This window comes from Cryptomeria japonica, chromosome 5, assembly GCF_030272615.1.
Source record: "Cryptomeria japonica chromosome 5, Sugi_1.0, whole genome shotgun sequence".
In the NCBI taxonomy this organism is placed as follows: Eukaryota; Viridiplantae; Streptophyta; class Pinopsida; order Cupressales; family Cupressaceae; genus Cryptomeria; species Cryptomeria japonica.
In genome coordinates this window covers 713,574,165-713,591,178 of record NC_081409.1, presented here as the reverse complement: position 1 = coordinate 713,591,178, position 17,014 = coordinate 713,574,165, and the positions used below count along the sequence as shown (strand labels likewise).

Sequence of the window (17,014 nt, the reverse complement as noted above, 5' to 3'; positions counted from 1 at the left end):
TTAATCTCTTTTTTGGCCTATGGGACACACATTTAAATAAATATTCCATTTACTCATCCATTTGTTGTTTAGTCTCATCCATGTCTTTTTCTTTTGTTCAAATTGTCTCCAAAAACCATCTTGGACCATCTACTTGCTTTCATTTTTCCAATTCTTTTTAAATATCCTATGAAACGCATCATATCTATTGCTTCAATATGAACCGTTCCTACCTAACTCAACAAAATATCATAATTAACTGAATTTTAAATTTTAAACTTATTTGTGATCATACACTTTGAATTTTCTCAATTTATTTCCACTTTAAAACAGGACTATACCATTATACCAAATACCCTTCCAGAGAGTGTCACTCATGCTGCTACAGTCACACAAAAAACATAGCAATTATACCGTTGAAATTGAAAATACTTAGCGTCGGCCGTTAACTGTTTTGACGGCGTGAGCCAGGTTGAGATTTTTTTTGACTCGCGAGTCCAAATAAAAAGCTTCTCGGCTAAAAATGAAAGGTTCTTCTTTACCCCTTATCCTTACTATGCTCCAAAATATCTTACAATATAAAACCATGGGGCTAAAAATAATTTCTCAACTATTCACCGAAATAAGATTTCCTCCGATCTTCTTGTATTACTTACAGAAGCAAAGGCACAAACGAAAGGTACTCAGAATGTAGTATTTTTTCTACTGAAATACACTCTGGTTTTGTTAGTCGTTACTGTAATTGCCTTGGCTCACACATAGATCGGCTATAGTAAAGCATTTTACAGAACATAATCTTACTGTCTGCACCAAGTATATGAAAGGCTTTCACCCACAATTTTTTTTCCTTTTTTGTATTCCCAAATTGTGATTAATTTTATTTCAATTTTCATGTTTTGCAATCTTTTGCGCTGAGTAAGAACTTGATCCTCATGGACTCATTAAATTTAGTACGAGGTGTTATTCTTTTTGCTGTGCTTTAGACTTTTGAATCCAATTGATAGCAAAATCTTTGCACTTCGTCGAAGACTATATAAACTTAGGGTTCTCTGCATTGGCGAGTAGTTGGATTTTAGGTGGATTGTCAAGGTGGAGTGTCCTACTATGTTTCGTTTTAGATTGAAAAACAGAGGGAATCTTTTGTGATCTTCCGAGAGGGATCTCATATACCAAATATCGGGCTTTTGCTTGGTGGTGACCTAAAAATAACCTTTGCTGTTGAGCTCTTATTGATATGTAATTCTAATTTTGGAACTTATAGCTTATAGCTAATGCAATTCATCAAACTGATGCTTCAATGTTGTAATGTTGGAACCGATGAATCTAATATTGAAATAACGTGTAGACAACTGAAAATTGAAATTCATATAAATACAGAACGTCATTACACACACATAGGATAAACGAATTTATGTAGAAAAATTCACCTGGAGAAGAAAGATTCTACAGGAAAATGCTGTAGCCTTATTCTCAATCAACTATGATGTCATACAAGTGCTTGTAGAGGTAATTCTCTTTCAGGAAAATGAAAAGTGTCATTCTTCTGTTCTTCTCTCTCTAAATCTCTTCCACACTACCGAAAATTATGCCAATTAACTTTGTAGGAGAAATTGTTGTTTTCATTGACAAGGGAGAGTAAAAGGTTTGATTGCCTGATGGTCTGAATTCTCTAAACCACCGTGTCATCCTAACTGCCAGTTCTTTGAATCTGAATTATTGCCTAGCAGGAGGGCGGAAACAGCAAGGTTGTAAAGATTGACTTACTCTACAAACTGATAGATGACTCGCTTTTCTGTCATCACTCTAAGGTCCTCTGCTGATGTAGCTCAGCTTAATTAGGGCTCTGATACATACCTTTGAGCTTCCTTTATCAACTACATTGTGTTGGATGAGTAAGCACCAAGTCTTCCTCTATGATAGATGTGTCCTAGATTAAGATCCATTCCAGATCAGTCATAGGTATTATCTATAAGAAATCCAGGGGATATGAGGTATGAATATATGTGTGTTGGTAAACACACATACATACAGGGTTGTGTGTGTGTGGTACATAGAGTTTTAAGAATGGGAATGACACGAAACAGGGGATTTTTCAGGACATCAAGAGATAATGTGCCATATTTTCGGGGATGACAGATTAAAAAATATAAGCAAAAACAGATTAGAAAAACATACAACTTTATACATTTTTGCATAATTTGACATTTCTAAACATTTGAAAGCCCAATATTTGGATATATTATTAAATTAAGCAATGCAATGATACTTCTATCATCCATGTCATAAAGTTCTAAAATTCGTAAACATTAACTTCTGGTTTTTAATCATCTATATTTTATAATGATGAACAATAACATTGAAGAGTCCTATACAGATAAAACATCACGTGACATGATAATGCCAGTGATATTAATAATCATATTTGGCAAAATACTAAGCTTGGGCTTTCAATCATCATGAGGTCTTTCTTATTCAACTAATGCCTCATCATTATCATCATTGTTCATCATTGTCATTTTTTGAGTATAAACTATCTAGGTCACCTATCATGATTGCAACCAATCCCAAATGTACTTCCTTATCCTCGTTTATTTGTCTACCATCTTTAGGATTAACATCCCAATGTACTCTAGAGTCTATTGATACTCAATGTTCTTCCTATCACGGAGACGCAAGGCATTATGGCTTGCAACTAGATTCTTTGCTTTTCTAGGGGTGAGCTTAATCTCTTGGATATAGTGATGAAACTACAAGAAGATAAGTACAACTTGGCAACAAAGGAACTAATAGTTCCATAAAGGAGACAAATGGAAAACATGCATATCTTTGGATGCGTAGGTTGTGATAGACGGTGTTCAATAGATAATTAATAGGGTAGGTGGTTCATATGAGAAGCTACTAAAATTTAATTGATTCCAGATAATCTTGTTTTGTAAGTAGCTTGTTTGGGCAGGTACCCTTTTTGTTATCTCCTGTCTATATAATTAATCCATTTGTATATCAATACAATTATATGTGACATTTTCACATTTTTTGGAGAAGTATGCCCCTTGTAGATGCCACTGTCAATTTTAATCTTGTGTCATTGTGCTTCTGAGGGTTAAATATATTCTACATTGCTATTAGAACTATTGGCTTTGTGTAGTTGTGCTTGCTAGGGTTGCAGGTATGTCACAAGTGCTATTTTAGCCAGGTTCTAGCCTGCGGGGAAGAAATAGAGCCTTGTATTGCTTGAGGAAACTTTCTTATAGAGTGCCAAATGGAGAAAAAAAAATTCGGAAACTTGACTAAGACCCATTTCCAATAATTACAAATTCCTCGACTGTAGAACTGCATAGAGGGAGTTACAGCTGCTGCAGGTTGCAATTTTTTAGTCATTTGACAAAGCTGCAAATTCTGGTACCTTGATTTCAGCAGTTCAGACTTTGCAGCTCAGGAGTGTGGTTGAGGTGCTATTTTTTGTTAGAAACAAAATTTTAACAAGCTTTAAAATGAGGTATTTCATAAAATTTCATGAAGTATGAGATACAATAGCTTTGGAATTCATTGCATTTTTTAAGCCTAAAAAGTCCAAGGTTGCAAAAAATATTTAGAAAGGAGCATGGAAACTCCAAAGAAAACTAGGAAACAAGTTTTGAAATAGCTTATAAATACATTTGATAATACAATAATCAAGTGAAAGTTGCATTTTTAATTTCTACGTGAAAGAAGAATATGGAAAGTAAATAGGTATAGAAGATTTTTACATTTAGTGATATGAAGATTTCTTTTGATTTAATCAAGATAACCTTTATATTCTCTTTCATTTAGAAAAATATCTTACCCCAAATATTAAGTTGGCTATAAATCGAATGACAATTACTCAAATTTAATGTTTGCTAAAATAAGAATAAAAAAATGTTCCTAATTTTAGCTCTTAAAAAATTGAATTGAAGATCGTTGAAAGAATCTTTACATTTCCACAAAAGTTTATAGCACATACACTAATTTAGAATTTAACAGTAATATGGATATTTAACTGCATCAAACTGTTGGAAAATAACTTGAATATTTCAATTAAAATGGCAATATTGAGCTATTCACAATGTTTAAGCACAGTTTTCCTCAATTGCATATTGAACATCCTTACAACATTAGTAGCCCTTCTCTTTCCCTTGGTAGATCTGTCTCCTCTTTGAGTCTCAACGTGCATGGTTTGGATAGGCAATGGCATGCTAGATTATGTAAGTTTTATCAGCATTCCCTTATTTTTCATCTCACCCTCTATGAATAGAAGATGACTTTAAACCCTTAAGTAGCTGCCCATATAATCCTTGTTGCGCAAATGACATAACAAAAGTTTAGTACCCCTTGAATATTTTTCCTTGTCTATGTCTATGGTTGTTGTAAATTATAAAAAAAGGTTTTTAAGGATTGAATAGGCCATTTGCATAATTTTCTAGGAGAGGAAGGGAATTCAAATAGGTTGTTTGAACCGCAATACCTACAACATTGCCACCCCCGCCTATCAACAGCCTCTCACCCACCTTTTAATAGGAAGAAAACATAAATAAATAAATCAAGAGACACTGTTAATCAGAAAATCGTCTCATTTATGAGACTTCGTGATTTTCTAAAGTCAACATATCAGCCAGTAGTTATCTTCACAAAGCAGAAACAAGGGCAATGATTCCATTCCATCAATGGCCAGCATTCTTAAATTACATCAATGCATAGACTTATCTAAGATAATAATGCAGTGAATAGATTTAGAGACATGAAGTTTTGTGCTTACGTTAATATGTGTCATTAAGCAATCAAAGAGGTGTGATTACAGAAAACGGTAATTAGTTAAGGCAAAGGATAACTTATGGGGAGTAGCGAGCCTTACAAGAATAGTCACCATGGAGAAAGACACAACTCTTCATCTTCGATTGGGATATATATGTAAACAACACATGACCCTCTAATGGATCATCATGGAATCAGATCAAAAAAGGATATAAAAGGCTCAATACTCATCGAGGAGAAGATCAGGCATTACAGTTCTGTGATAGCAGATTGGTATGGAGCTGATATCTTATAACATCAATCTGTTTATATAATAATATATATTATTTGCCAAGTATTTAATACAATCAATTACTTACACGCACGAGGAATATTGATTACAATATGATTGATATTTATATTATGCTAATGATATTGATATATGCATATATTCATAATACAAAGGATACTAGCATATTTATAGCCCAATTACTCAATCATTTCTATTGGCCCCCCATAAAGAGAGGCGTGGTGTTGTTAGGGAGAGCCAGAGTAAATCCATTCCAAATTAGGTGAGCCCCAAGGGTGGTCTGGATGGATGTTCTTGAAACCTGGGCCCAAATATGGACGTGGTGTCATTGCGCCCTAGACAAGTTAATCCCCATCCAAGGTTGAGGATTAGAAAGAAAGTAAGAATTGGGGCTTGAATATAGCCACTATCAATTGTTCTATGAATAAATATGGTTATCTAGTTTGATAAATTAATTTAAGGCATGATAATATTAAGTAATGGTTGTTGATTATTGGGAAATTGGCAGCCTCCTAGTAGAGGACATTACACAATAGCCCTATGGATTCTTTGTTGAATTTCAACCTTTTTACCTTAACTACTCTCACTACTTCTCATTGATTTCTTTTAACATAGCTACATGTGCAACCATAAAATAAAATACCTAAAAACTCCCAAAAGTGTTTGCAACTTTTAAAGAAACAACTAAAAAGTTTAAAATGATTTGTGCAAATGAAGAATGGATGGCAAATTTATTGATGCAGGAGCATCCCAGGTTCATAGCAATCTTGCATCAACCAAAAACTTTTTCTTTCTATTTGCAGTTTTATTTTTCCTTTTTGTGTGTCCTGGTTTTGGCTCACTGGATCCTGTGGAGTTGGATTTTACTTGAAGACTTGATCATCTTTCTTGTTTCCAGACCGCATCGCATTTGGATCATTTTTCGGCAAGATATTGCTATCGGTTTCCTTGACAGTTTTCTGTTACCGGTTGGCAATTTTTTGTTACCGGTTGCCTGGACCTATTCTGACGATCTATCGGAACCCCTTCCGAAGCTTGTGGAGCCTTGGGCATTGATTCTGATGTTCCTTGGCATGTGGCCGACCTTTTCCCACGATCTATGTTTCATCCTTTGGATTCTCCGGAGGAATCTCTTGGCGGAGGTGGACCTTGTTTATTTTACACGTTAGGTCTTGTTCTTCGGGTTTTGATCCCTTTTGGGCTGGTTGGATCCTTTTTATCAATATATATAATTGTAATTGCGCATTAGAATGTAATCAAGGAGAGAATCAAGTAGCTAGACCGTGCGTAGAAAATAGATCTTAAGATTCAAGGTCCGGTTGTGACTTATTCTGTATGTTCTACTCGGCCTGTGAGTCAGTATGTTGTAACCCGGTTGTTACCAGTTGGATGTAATTGATTTTCATGAAATAAAACAATCTGTTCTGCATTGCCTCCATCATATCTTTGTGCTTCCGTTGTGTTTACTCTTGCTGACCGGTTCGGATTGATCTCTTTGAGGTCCCTCCTCACCGGTGACTGCTTCATTTACCTCACACGATTTAGTTTTGATGCCTTCTTGTTTTCTTCTCACTTTTGTTCTCTTCTTTATTCTTGTTGAAAATGGCATTGAGGGAGTTATTTTTTTTACCTCTTAGTGTCTTTGTTTTAGGTTTAGGATTGTTGTCAAGAGGTGTGGGGGTCCTTGTGGGCCCCTAACTCATTTTAATTTTTTTTTTGTTTTAAAAAAATGAAAATTTTGTAGGTGGGGTCGTAGGGGAAGACTAATTGTCCTCAAGATAGTTGGAGGATGTCTCAGCATCTGCTGCTATTTTTTCAATTGTTGGAAATGTTGTCAATTTTCCTCTCTTTGTGTAGGGGATGTCCTGAGGAATGTTTCCTACCTATTCCCACATGCCCAACGTGGAGATGGGTGGGAGTTCCTGGGGGGTGCATCCCATGGAACATAGGTTAGCACCCATTGCTTAGTCCCAATCCAATGCATTAATGCAAGAGATTCATTGCTTTAAAGGAATCAAAGAATATAATAATTTGACACAAAATTATGAGAAAATAGGAATGGTACAAGACATATTTGTATAATTCATACATGTATAAAGTTTGCATATAAAAAAGTTGTGTTCAAATCAAATCTCCATCAAACAATTATAAATTTCATGTTATGTTCCAAGTATGATGGCAATGGTATGGTCTATATAGTCAAGGTGGTTGGTCTACATAGAAGGCATATTCATTATTTTGACTAGTCAACTCGAGATGTAATGAATACACAATAATTGTATTTTCATGGTAATGATAAATAAGAGATATATCATTGTGAATAACTCAATATTTGCCTTTTATAATTTTTGAACAATTTGAGGGGACCATGAGCGGGACCGTTGGTAGGCTTTTGCCTAGAGTGAGGGTTTTTGAAGATGAGGGAGATCTGGATGACTTAGAGGATGATTTGGAGGCTTTTGAGGTTGCTTCTATGTGTGCGGGTGTTCCATTTTGTGGGGTTGCCATGTTTTGGCGCCTTCTGGTTTTTTTGGGTGTGCTTTGTTTTGGGATAGTCTTCTTTTGTGGCCTCTATAGAGTGAATGGATTGTTCGTTGAGCATTTGGTGTGGGCTTTGGTTGGCTCTGCTAGTGACTACAATGTGAGCTATTTCCTTTGCCTCTTTCATGGTCTTGCTTTGTATGCGTCGCGTCGTGCTATGGCTGGAGCGTTTGTGGGTTTGCTCAATGTTTTTTGGTGTTATAGCATGTTTGTGGTGGTATGCTTTTTGCACTGGGTCTCGTGGCGTTGTCATTCTCTCCCCTATTTTCCGCGGAGATTTCGGCTTGGGGCAGGGTGCCTTTGCGTCTGTCTTTGGCCCTTGATCTGGTTGTTCACCTGGTCTTCTGTGAGACGGATGGGGCTTTTGGTGGCAACGGTGCTAGGGTTTGGTTTTCGTGGGGCAGCTTTGAGGCTTCCTTTGTCCTAGGTGGGGTTTGCCTCCTTTCTGTTTTGTGGGCCTAGTGCTTTTCTGGTTGCAGATTATTCTCTTGGGCTTTTTCTATTGTAACTTTTGTTTTCTTCCTCTTCTCTCCTATTGAGATGGAGATCCTGTTGGTGGGGATAGCCAGGGTTTGGTTTTCCTTCCTTCCTTATCTCCTCTTTGTTGATCCTATTGAGGTGGAGAGTGACTTGGTGGGTGATGCTAGAAGGAGCTTCACGGGGGCTTTTGCTGCTTTGGTCTTGGTGGATGGCTGCGTTGATGCTATCTACACCTTGCTTCTATTTCTCTGTCATTTTTTTCCTATGGAGGTGGAGACCTTGGTGGAGTTTGTTTGGTGTTTGATAGGTTTGTGTTTCAACACCAGCCAAAGGTTTTGGGAGCCTCTTTAAAACCCAGCCTTGTAGCTAAGTTTTCATGTCTTTTTTATTTCTCTCTAGAAGTGAAGGTTATAGGAACCTTTTCAAAACCCATTGTTATGGTGACAGGTCCTTGGGTTGCCCCTTTTTTCAAAAACTTAGGTTATGTGATCCTTGTAAAACCCATGTTTCAAGTTTTGGGAGCCTGGTGAAACCCTTTTAAGGTTATGGGAGCCTTAACAAAACCCATTGTTATGGTTGAGGGAGCCTGGTAAATCCCTATGTGAGTTGTCTTCTTTGGTGGCTTCAGCCTTTTTTTCTTACAGGAGGTTTTTCAATGTTTAGTTTTTTTTTTGGGCTATGGTTGGGCTGCTTACTGATGATTCTATCTTGGTGCATCCGTCTTTCTTTGGGTTCCAGATCCATGTAAAATCTGAGGGTTTTAGGTCCTTTCAAAACCTATTGTAAGGGGTTTTGGGTCCCCTCAAAACTTGTTTGATCCTTAATCAAAAACTCAATATTGCCATTTTGATTGAAATGTTTACATTATTTTCCAACAGTTTGATGCAATTCAGTATCCATATTAATGTGAAATTCTAAATTAGTGTATGTGCTATAACCATTTGCTTGAATGCAAAGATTCTTTCACCAATCTTCAATTCAATTTTGGAAGAGCTGAAATAAAAAACATTTTTTTCAATTCTTATTTCAGGAACGCATTATATTTGAGTAATTTTCACATGATTTATTGCCAGCTTAATATTTGGTATCTTCAGCGATTCTCTGAATTGTCACATAATGTCTGTTAGGATTATGTTCAAACTTCTTACTTCTTAGTTTTCACTTGCAGTGCAAATTGGAATGTGTTATACAAATGTTTGCTATCTGTCTATGGGATAGCAGCTCAGGCCTTTTTGACTGTCAACAGTAGGAATTTAAAGAATTGTAATTTTACAACTGCAATACCGGTTTCTACATTTTAACCAACATAATCATAAGTGTCCTCTCAAACATATCAAAGTTCTGATAGCTTAATTCAAAACCCATCTTTGCTTTTCAAATGTCAACTTTCCTTTATAGAATGTAATAGATAACACAACCTTTAACCATCAGCAAATGCATGCGACATAGAGCATATTGAAAATATTAACAGTGATTTGTGGAACTGCAAACTGGTTCCCAAGTCTCTATGGCTTTTTCCATAAGGATTTTTTAAGAACAAATAACATGTTCTCCAGTGTCAATGTGCAGTCTTTTGCATGTTTCAACTATTTATTGAAATCTTTCACTTTCTTTGTTGTAATAATGATAAACTCTCTGAAGCTCTTCTCTACAATCTACCTAATCAAGTTCTGGATTTTTATGCCATTGATGCCTTCCAGCAAGCCTTTACTTGATACTGTGTATGTACCTTTCATCTTGGGCAAATTAGCTCGCTTCTTACCTTGGGGTTTCCTTGGCGTCATGATTCCAAGGACAGCAACCTAAATCTAGAGTCTGCTAAAAATATTGATTCCTAGGTTTTTGGCCCCTTAAAACAAAATTTTCAGAATTGCCATCACTTCTGTACATAGTACCTTCCATGGTCAACAACACTGGCCAAAGGGAACTGTCTTTCCCCATTCAACAGAGGAAACCTGCCATGGAGGCTGCTTTCTTGTGGAGCTTAATCCCTGTTTCTCTGAGCTTCTGGGATGGGCGGCTGGGGTTTACAGGGTGACAAAATCTTTCCTAGTTTTTGGGGAAGGTTAGGGAATGATGGTTTTATGTTTGTACAAAGAGGATTACAAACACATCTGATAATTGAGAGTCTACTATCAATCGTCAAATAATAAATGTTGAAGATAAATCAAGCCCTCAGGGTTGAGTGGCAGTGCCCCTCACAGGCTCTGGGCAGCACCCTGGGTTCATTCTTTGTCAAAAAACAAGGCAAGGTCAAGGGATGCAGGCCCCACCACCAAGCCCAAATTAGGGCATCCAAGGCCACAAGAACGTTGATGGCATATGCTATTTTGGGGTGTGATTGTGGGCCCTCATAAAGGTTTAGGGTTTTAAATTTTTTATTTTAGATCTTTTTAATTTGTTTTGGTATGGTGATAGGCAGTGGATATCTTGATGTCACAAAGATGTTGCGGATCACATGATGCCCACTAAACCCTACATCATAGGGGGATCTCCCAAGATATGTCATCCAGAGTGCGGAGATGTTTTGGGAACATCCCCCAAAACTTTTGCAGAATGGGAAAAGGGTAGAAATGTCCTCTGCCCGCTTCCCCATCCCCAAAATGTCCCTGGGTGGAGGTATGTTGGGAAAATCCGAGGATGCATGCCCCTGGGGTACACTGAACTTTATAACCGAATAAAATTTGCTAGCTTATTTATTTAATTTGAATTCTATTTCAAACGTGTAAATCATGTGCATCAACATCAATATAACTTCTTTCCATTTTATAGCACTACTAGTGGTTGGTATGAAAATTAATATTTTTACAACACTTCTGTACATGTGGGTGTCTGTTGTTTCTCATTGCTTCCATGGTCATTGCAGGTTGGCCTCAGCAGTCCATATATATTTCTTGGAAAGAATGGCTGCACTGGTTTGGAGAACCTACCTATTTCAACTTTCAAATAGCATTTGTATTTCTGCCTTAAGCTACATAAGCAGTTTTTCTGCTCTAAAGTTTTTCTTAAATCTATAAGTTTAACCTTCTGGTTACTAGAAGTATTTGGAGGTATCTTCTGGAGGCTTTAACAAAGAGATGGTTTGTTTTCCATATGGCATTGCTGTGGATATGAGAGAACTAAAACAATGGAGTGTAACAAACTGTGTGGATAGAAAACCCTATTCTGCTTATAGTCAACTGAAACAGGATCTGGATTTTAGTGATTTCTGCTCTGCTTCTACTCATTTATTGGAATTGAGATTTAGTCAACCTTGGCATGCAAATGGCATTAAAAATTGGGCTGAAAGACAATGGAACAGATGCATGAGGTGCAACTTTTCAAGGAATGGATTCAATTTTCAGAGTTGTCTGCAGGAGAAACAATCTATAATTTTGAGATTAAGCATTTCAGGTTTAATACTAGGTGAACCCATTCATATTTCCAGGGCTTGCAACTGTGTAAAGAAATGTCAAGCTGGCAGGAAGAGTAAAGTCTTAATACCCCAAGCCATAAACCAGTCCTATCCAAAAGAGGATGATTTACTGGATATTGCGTTGCAAGAGGATTCTCTAAATTTGGCACAAACTACAGGGGATGAATTTGGAATTTCTAGGGCATCTGTGATACAGCATGCCCTAAGCAATCACAGTGATCTGACTCATAAAGAATTGCAAAATGACTATGTAGGTGAAATTGTAAGAGAATCTCGTAGGAAAAGGAGAGTATTCCAAGATAAGAATGGCAGAAATGAGGTTGAACAATATGCCAAGACAAATAAATCCCATGGCTTTTATGGAGCACTTGTGTCTGCCAATAATGATGAAGAAATACAAAATGTACTTAAAACAATGGGAGCAGAATATTGTCATAAGTATTGGAATATTGTTCTCAAGTCACTGGAAATAGAAGACCAGGAAAAGTCACTAAAACTATTTAACTGGATGAGGCAGAAAGGCAAAGCAAAGGGAAATTTGCCTGCTTATAATATTGCCTTCAGACTACTAAGCATGAGAGGGGACTGGAACACAGTTGAGAATCTTTTACAAGAGATACGTGGTGATTCAAGTTGTAAGCTTAATTGTCAGATTTTTAATACTCTTATATATGCCTGCAGTAAGAAAGGATTGGCTCAATGTGGCACCAAATGGTTTCATCAAATGATAGAGGAGGGTATTAAGCCTACTGAGGCAACTTATGGAATGCTCATGAGCCTTTATCAAAAAGTGGGTAATCTTCGTGAAGCTGAAATCACTTTTGAACACGTGATTAAGAGTGCCACACCTTGCAGTAAAGCTTATTCTGCTATGATTACTATTTATACACGATCAGGTTTATATGAAAAAGCAGAAGAAGTTGTTGATCTGATGAATAAGAATCAGGTCCCTCTTAATAGGGAAAGTTGGCTTGTCCAAATAAATACTTATAGTCAGCAGGGAAAGTTACAGACAGCTGAAAAAGTGATTCAACTTATGCAGAAGGAAGGCATGCCTCCCAATATCATTGCTTACAACAGTTTGATCAAAGGCTACGGGAAGGCAGGCCTGTTGAAACGTGCCCTTAATTTATTCCAAGATCTCCAAAATGTTGGATTGAAGCCTGATGAGGCCACATATAGGTCTATGATAGAAGGATGTGGAAGAGCTGGCAAATTGCATGAAGCATTGTGGTATTACAATGAGATGAAGAGGAATGGATTTCATCCTAACTCCTTAAATTTAAAAACTATTATAAATTTGTTAGCAAAGTTCAAAAATGAGGAAGAAGCTGTACATATTTTGTCAGATATGAGAGAGATGGGCTGTGAATATAGCTCAATTATTCAGACTCTTGTGCAAGCTTATGAGAGGGCTGATGTTCTCTACAAAGTTCCTTCAATTTTGAAATCTTGTTTTCATGGAAGAAGGCAACTTGGTGAGACAGCCTCTGCAATCCTAGTGCTGGCATACGTGCGGAATGGAATGTTGACTGATGCTCTCTGTCTTCTTGAGGAAACACCTGGGAAAGGTACTTCCTTTAGCGAGGCTTTGTATCATGTAGTGATTTGCTCCTGCAAAGAGGCAGGCAATTATGATGGTGCAGTCCGAGTTTTCTCAAAAATGCCCAAGGTTGATGCTAATCCCAACCTGCAGATCACTTGCACTATGATTGATATTTACAGTAGAATGGGATTATTTGGAAAGGCCCAGGATCTATTCTTGCAGTTAAAAGCTTCAAATATTGTGTTGGACATGGTTACTTATAGTGTGGTTCTAAAGATGTATCTTAAGGAAGATATGGCTGAAAATGCACTCCAGGTTTTGGAAATGATGGAAAATCAAAATGATATTGAGCCCGATTCTTGTCTTTTTCACTATATTCTTCGGGTTTATCACAAGTGCAACATGCCAGATAAGGCAGCAGAAGTGTACTACAGAATTTTACGGGCTGGATTGAAGTGGGATGGAGCTATGTATAATTGTATCATAAATTGTTGTGGCCGGGCATTGCCCATAGATGAGACATCAAAGGTCTATGATGATATGCTCAAATCTAGTTTCCTACCTAATACAATTACATTAAATGTAATGATTGATATATATGGGAAGGCTGGTCTTCTCACAAAGGCTTATGAAGTTTTGAGATTCGCCCGGAAACAGGGGTTGTCCGATATTGTTTCTTACAACACCATGTTATCTGCATATGGTAAGTGGAAGGACTATGAAAGAATGGAAGAAATTCTTGAAGAGATTCTTCGTAGTGGATTGGCTGTTTCTCTTGAAGCCTATAATTCTATGTTGGATGCTTATGGGAAATCAGGTCAACTAAAGGAATTTGGAGAGGTGTTAGAACAAATGAGCAGAGCTGAATGCAATTTCGATCTCTTTACATATAATATCTTGATTAATGTGTATGGTAAGAATGGCATGTTAGAGGAGATAACGAATATACTATCCAAATTAAAGGAAGAAGGTCTGCAACCGGATGCATGGACTTATAATACTCTAATAGGGGCTTATGGTGTTCTTGAAATGCCAGATGATGCTGTGAGAGTGGTCAACGAAATGCTGAGTGCTGGCATTCAGCCTGATCGAATAACATATGTAAACCTTATTGCTGCATTTGAGAAAAGCGACAACTTTCTCGAGGCTGCAAGATGGTCCATAATGCTGAAACAGTATGGGATAGCAAGATAAATTATTTTATTGAGATTTCAGGTCCTTTCTTTGTGTGAGGGAGCCTGGGTTCAGAAATGATGTTGAACCTACATTCTAGCTTTGACAACATCTCACATGGCTTGTAGGGCATCAAAATTGAGATGTGATGAATGCCTTGTATGTGTTAGTGATTTTTAAAAATAGTGCTACTGGAAAATATATTTTTTTATTAAATTTAATGTTAAATTTTCAGTGATACAAGAATAACTTTCAGTGTCTTAGTTTTCGATATGGGTTTAATTATGAATGAATAAATGATTTTAATGATGCCCGTGAGATTGAACACTCTAAGTGACCGAGAATGACAACCTTAATTTATCTTCAGACTCCTTTTGATGTTAGATCTCCTACTATGAATCTTGACTAGCTAGCAATTTGGTTAATCCTAGCTTCATTGAATACTTGGTGCATGTTATCAAACTTCAAGTTGTTTACATATTCAGCATGGGTATCCTCATTAGTTGTACATTCCATGATAAGTGTTATTCCGTTTCATCGCTCCCTTATTGCAACACACGCAAGCTCTCTCTTCCTAGGCTTCCTTGGGTATCTTCCACCTACCAGTCTGACATCTAAGATGAAGTGATACCATCCTCAATTGTTCTACTAACAACCTTGCTTTTTCTATAATAACTGCCCCTAAATATGTTTTTTCATTGTGATCTTTAGTTGGGTTACACTCTTTGATGTAGTATGCTTTTTTCCACCCAATCTGTTTTGTCCACATGGCAGTTCTAACTGTTTTTTGTTACATAGTTTTTTATTTCTTCATTGGTGTTAGGACATTCATGCAAATTGATGTCCCACTTGCTTTGACAGTTGTTGTTATGCTTCATCCAAGTTTTTTAACTACAACCTAGCACCTCCTCCAAAACTATTTTAAGCCAACGATGGTTATCAATGTTTTCAAACTTATCTAAATAACTTATCAACCAGGTTATTGTTGACGCCTCAACAAATAGTTCCTTCTACAGCCAAAAAAATTTCATACGAGACCGTGGTTTTGACTTTGAGATTGCTTGTGATTAGAGGTTTCTAGTTTCGATCTGTCTCCAACTACATATAGACATGCTACTTCCCCACACTTCACAACCATAGAGGACAACCTACATGACCAACAAATCAAAAGGGTTTTCTTGGTTTTCCAATCCCAAAGTTAAGCTTTTTTGCACCTATTTTGAAGTATAAGGTTTTCCATGCTCTCTGCATCCTTTTTGTTCTACAAGTCTCCCATTTGAGCTTATAATGGAAGTCAATTCCAAGATATTTGTATTCTTTCATTATTTCCAATGGGCTTCCTTAAAAAAAAAGGTAATTTGTTTATCTTTTTTATTTAATGAGGAAATCATTATTTTGGTCTTGGTATTGTTCACTTGCTTCCCAACCTCCTAACAAAAGTGTTCTAAGGCCTCTAGATGTTCTCTCAAACGATGAGTTGTTTTTGAAATTAGGATAAGATCATTAACATATAAAATTAGTTTCACATCTGTTTTGCTTAACCATGCTTCAAACTTACCAGTTTATACATCACACAAAGTGGGGGATAGAGGACATCCCTTTTTAACATCAACGTCGCTACCAAAACACTCAAACATTCCTTCGCTTATTCTGATTCTAGCTCTTCTCATAGAGTTTGTGCACTGTTGCTAAATGCACATTTGAAATACCTAATTCTTCTATTCTATTCCATTATTTATCTCTAGGTACCCTGTCAAAGGCTTTCTTGAAGTCCACAAAATAGCAATAAGCTTCCTCACCTTGAGTGTCCCATATTTTTTTTATCAAAAGTCAAAGGGTGACGAAATGATCAATGGTAGAGTGTCTTAGCCTAAAGCTCGTTTGCCCTCTTACTCTTTTTTCCTCATTTTCTATCGAGCTCTTGATTCTACGTTCTATCATGCTCCCAAAAATCTTTCCAAGAAGAGGATTGACTATAATAGTGTGGTAGTTGGGTTATTGATATCACCAATTTTAAAGAGAGGGATGACCACACTGGTTGTCCACTCTAATGGAAAATCATCTTGATTGACATAATTGAATATTCTTTTTATGTGAGGGGGAAAGGGAATTTTGATCCCCCATTTTAAAAATGCAACTTGTAGCCTATCTACATCTTGTGTTGTACCACTCACTAAATTATTTATTCCTTGTTTGATGTTATCCACTGTAAAGAGTTTCATTGATGTGTTAACAATGGACAGGGAGTCTTTCTCGTGTACCCACTCATAAAGAAGCCTTGCATATTCTAACCGTTAGACATTCGTGATATTGCTTTTAATCTACTTTCTTCTTTGTTCTAGTTCCTTGGAAAAACCTTTTGGATTATGTTTCCCAAGAGAGATTACCTCCTTTGATTTACACACATAGCCTTCTTTTTATTGCACCAATTTTTCATATTTCTTCTTGTTTCTTTGTTCATTCTACTCTCTTGGTTGTCGTACATTCTTCATCATACCACGGGTATACCGAAAAAGTGTTCACAACCCCCTTCTTGGGATGAAACCCTTTGCATGCACTTAAAATCTTGTGAATCACTGGAAATAACAAACAACTACAAATATGTGCACCCATCTCATTGACTACTTTATCCTCTATGTTTTTTCTATACCATGAAAATGTTGTTTAAGAGAGGCACAAAATTTTTCTTTATTTTCTTGATTTATGAGGATTTTACCCTTGGGGAGGGTTTTCTTTTGAGTGTGGTGAAACTGTTAATTATGTTGATTGATTGGAGAGATACCCAACTTAACAAGCAAAGGCGAATGATTAAATTTCATCT

At 36.8% G+C, this 17,014-nt stretch overlaps 1 protein-coding gene across 1 annotated transcript; it reads left to right on the top strand.

The window, feature by feature from the left end:
* Nucleotides 1–502: 502 nt before the first annotated feature.
* Nucleotides 503–14,442, top strand: LOC131030961 (pentatricopeptide repeat-containing protein At4g30825, chloroplastic). Its single transcript, XM_057961929.2, has 2 exons — nucleotides 503–658; nucleotides 10,926–14,442. Exon 2 carries the CDS (start codon nucleotides 11,137–11,139, stop codon nucleotides 14,212–14,214), a length of 3,078 nt encoding a protein of 1,025 aa, XP_057817912.2. The 5' UTR covers nucleotides 503–658; nucleotides 10,926–11,136; the 3' UTR covers nucleotides 14,215–14,442.
* Nucleotides 14,443–17,014: the final 2,572 nt, after the last annotated feature.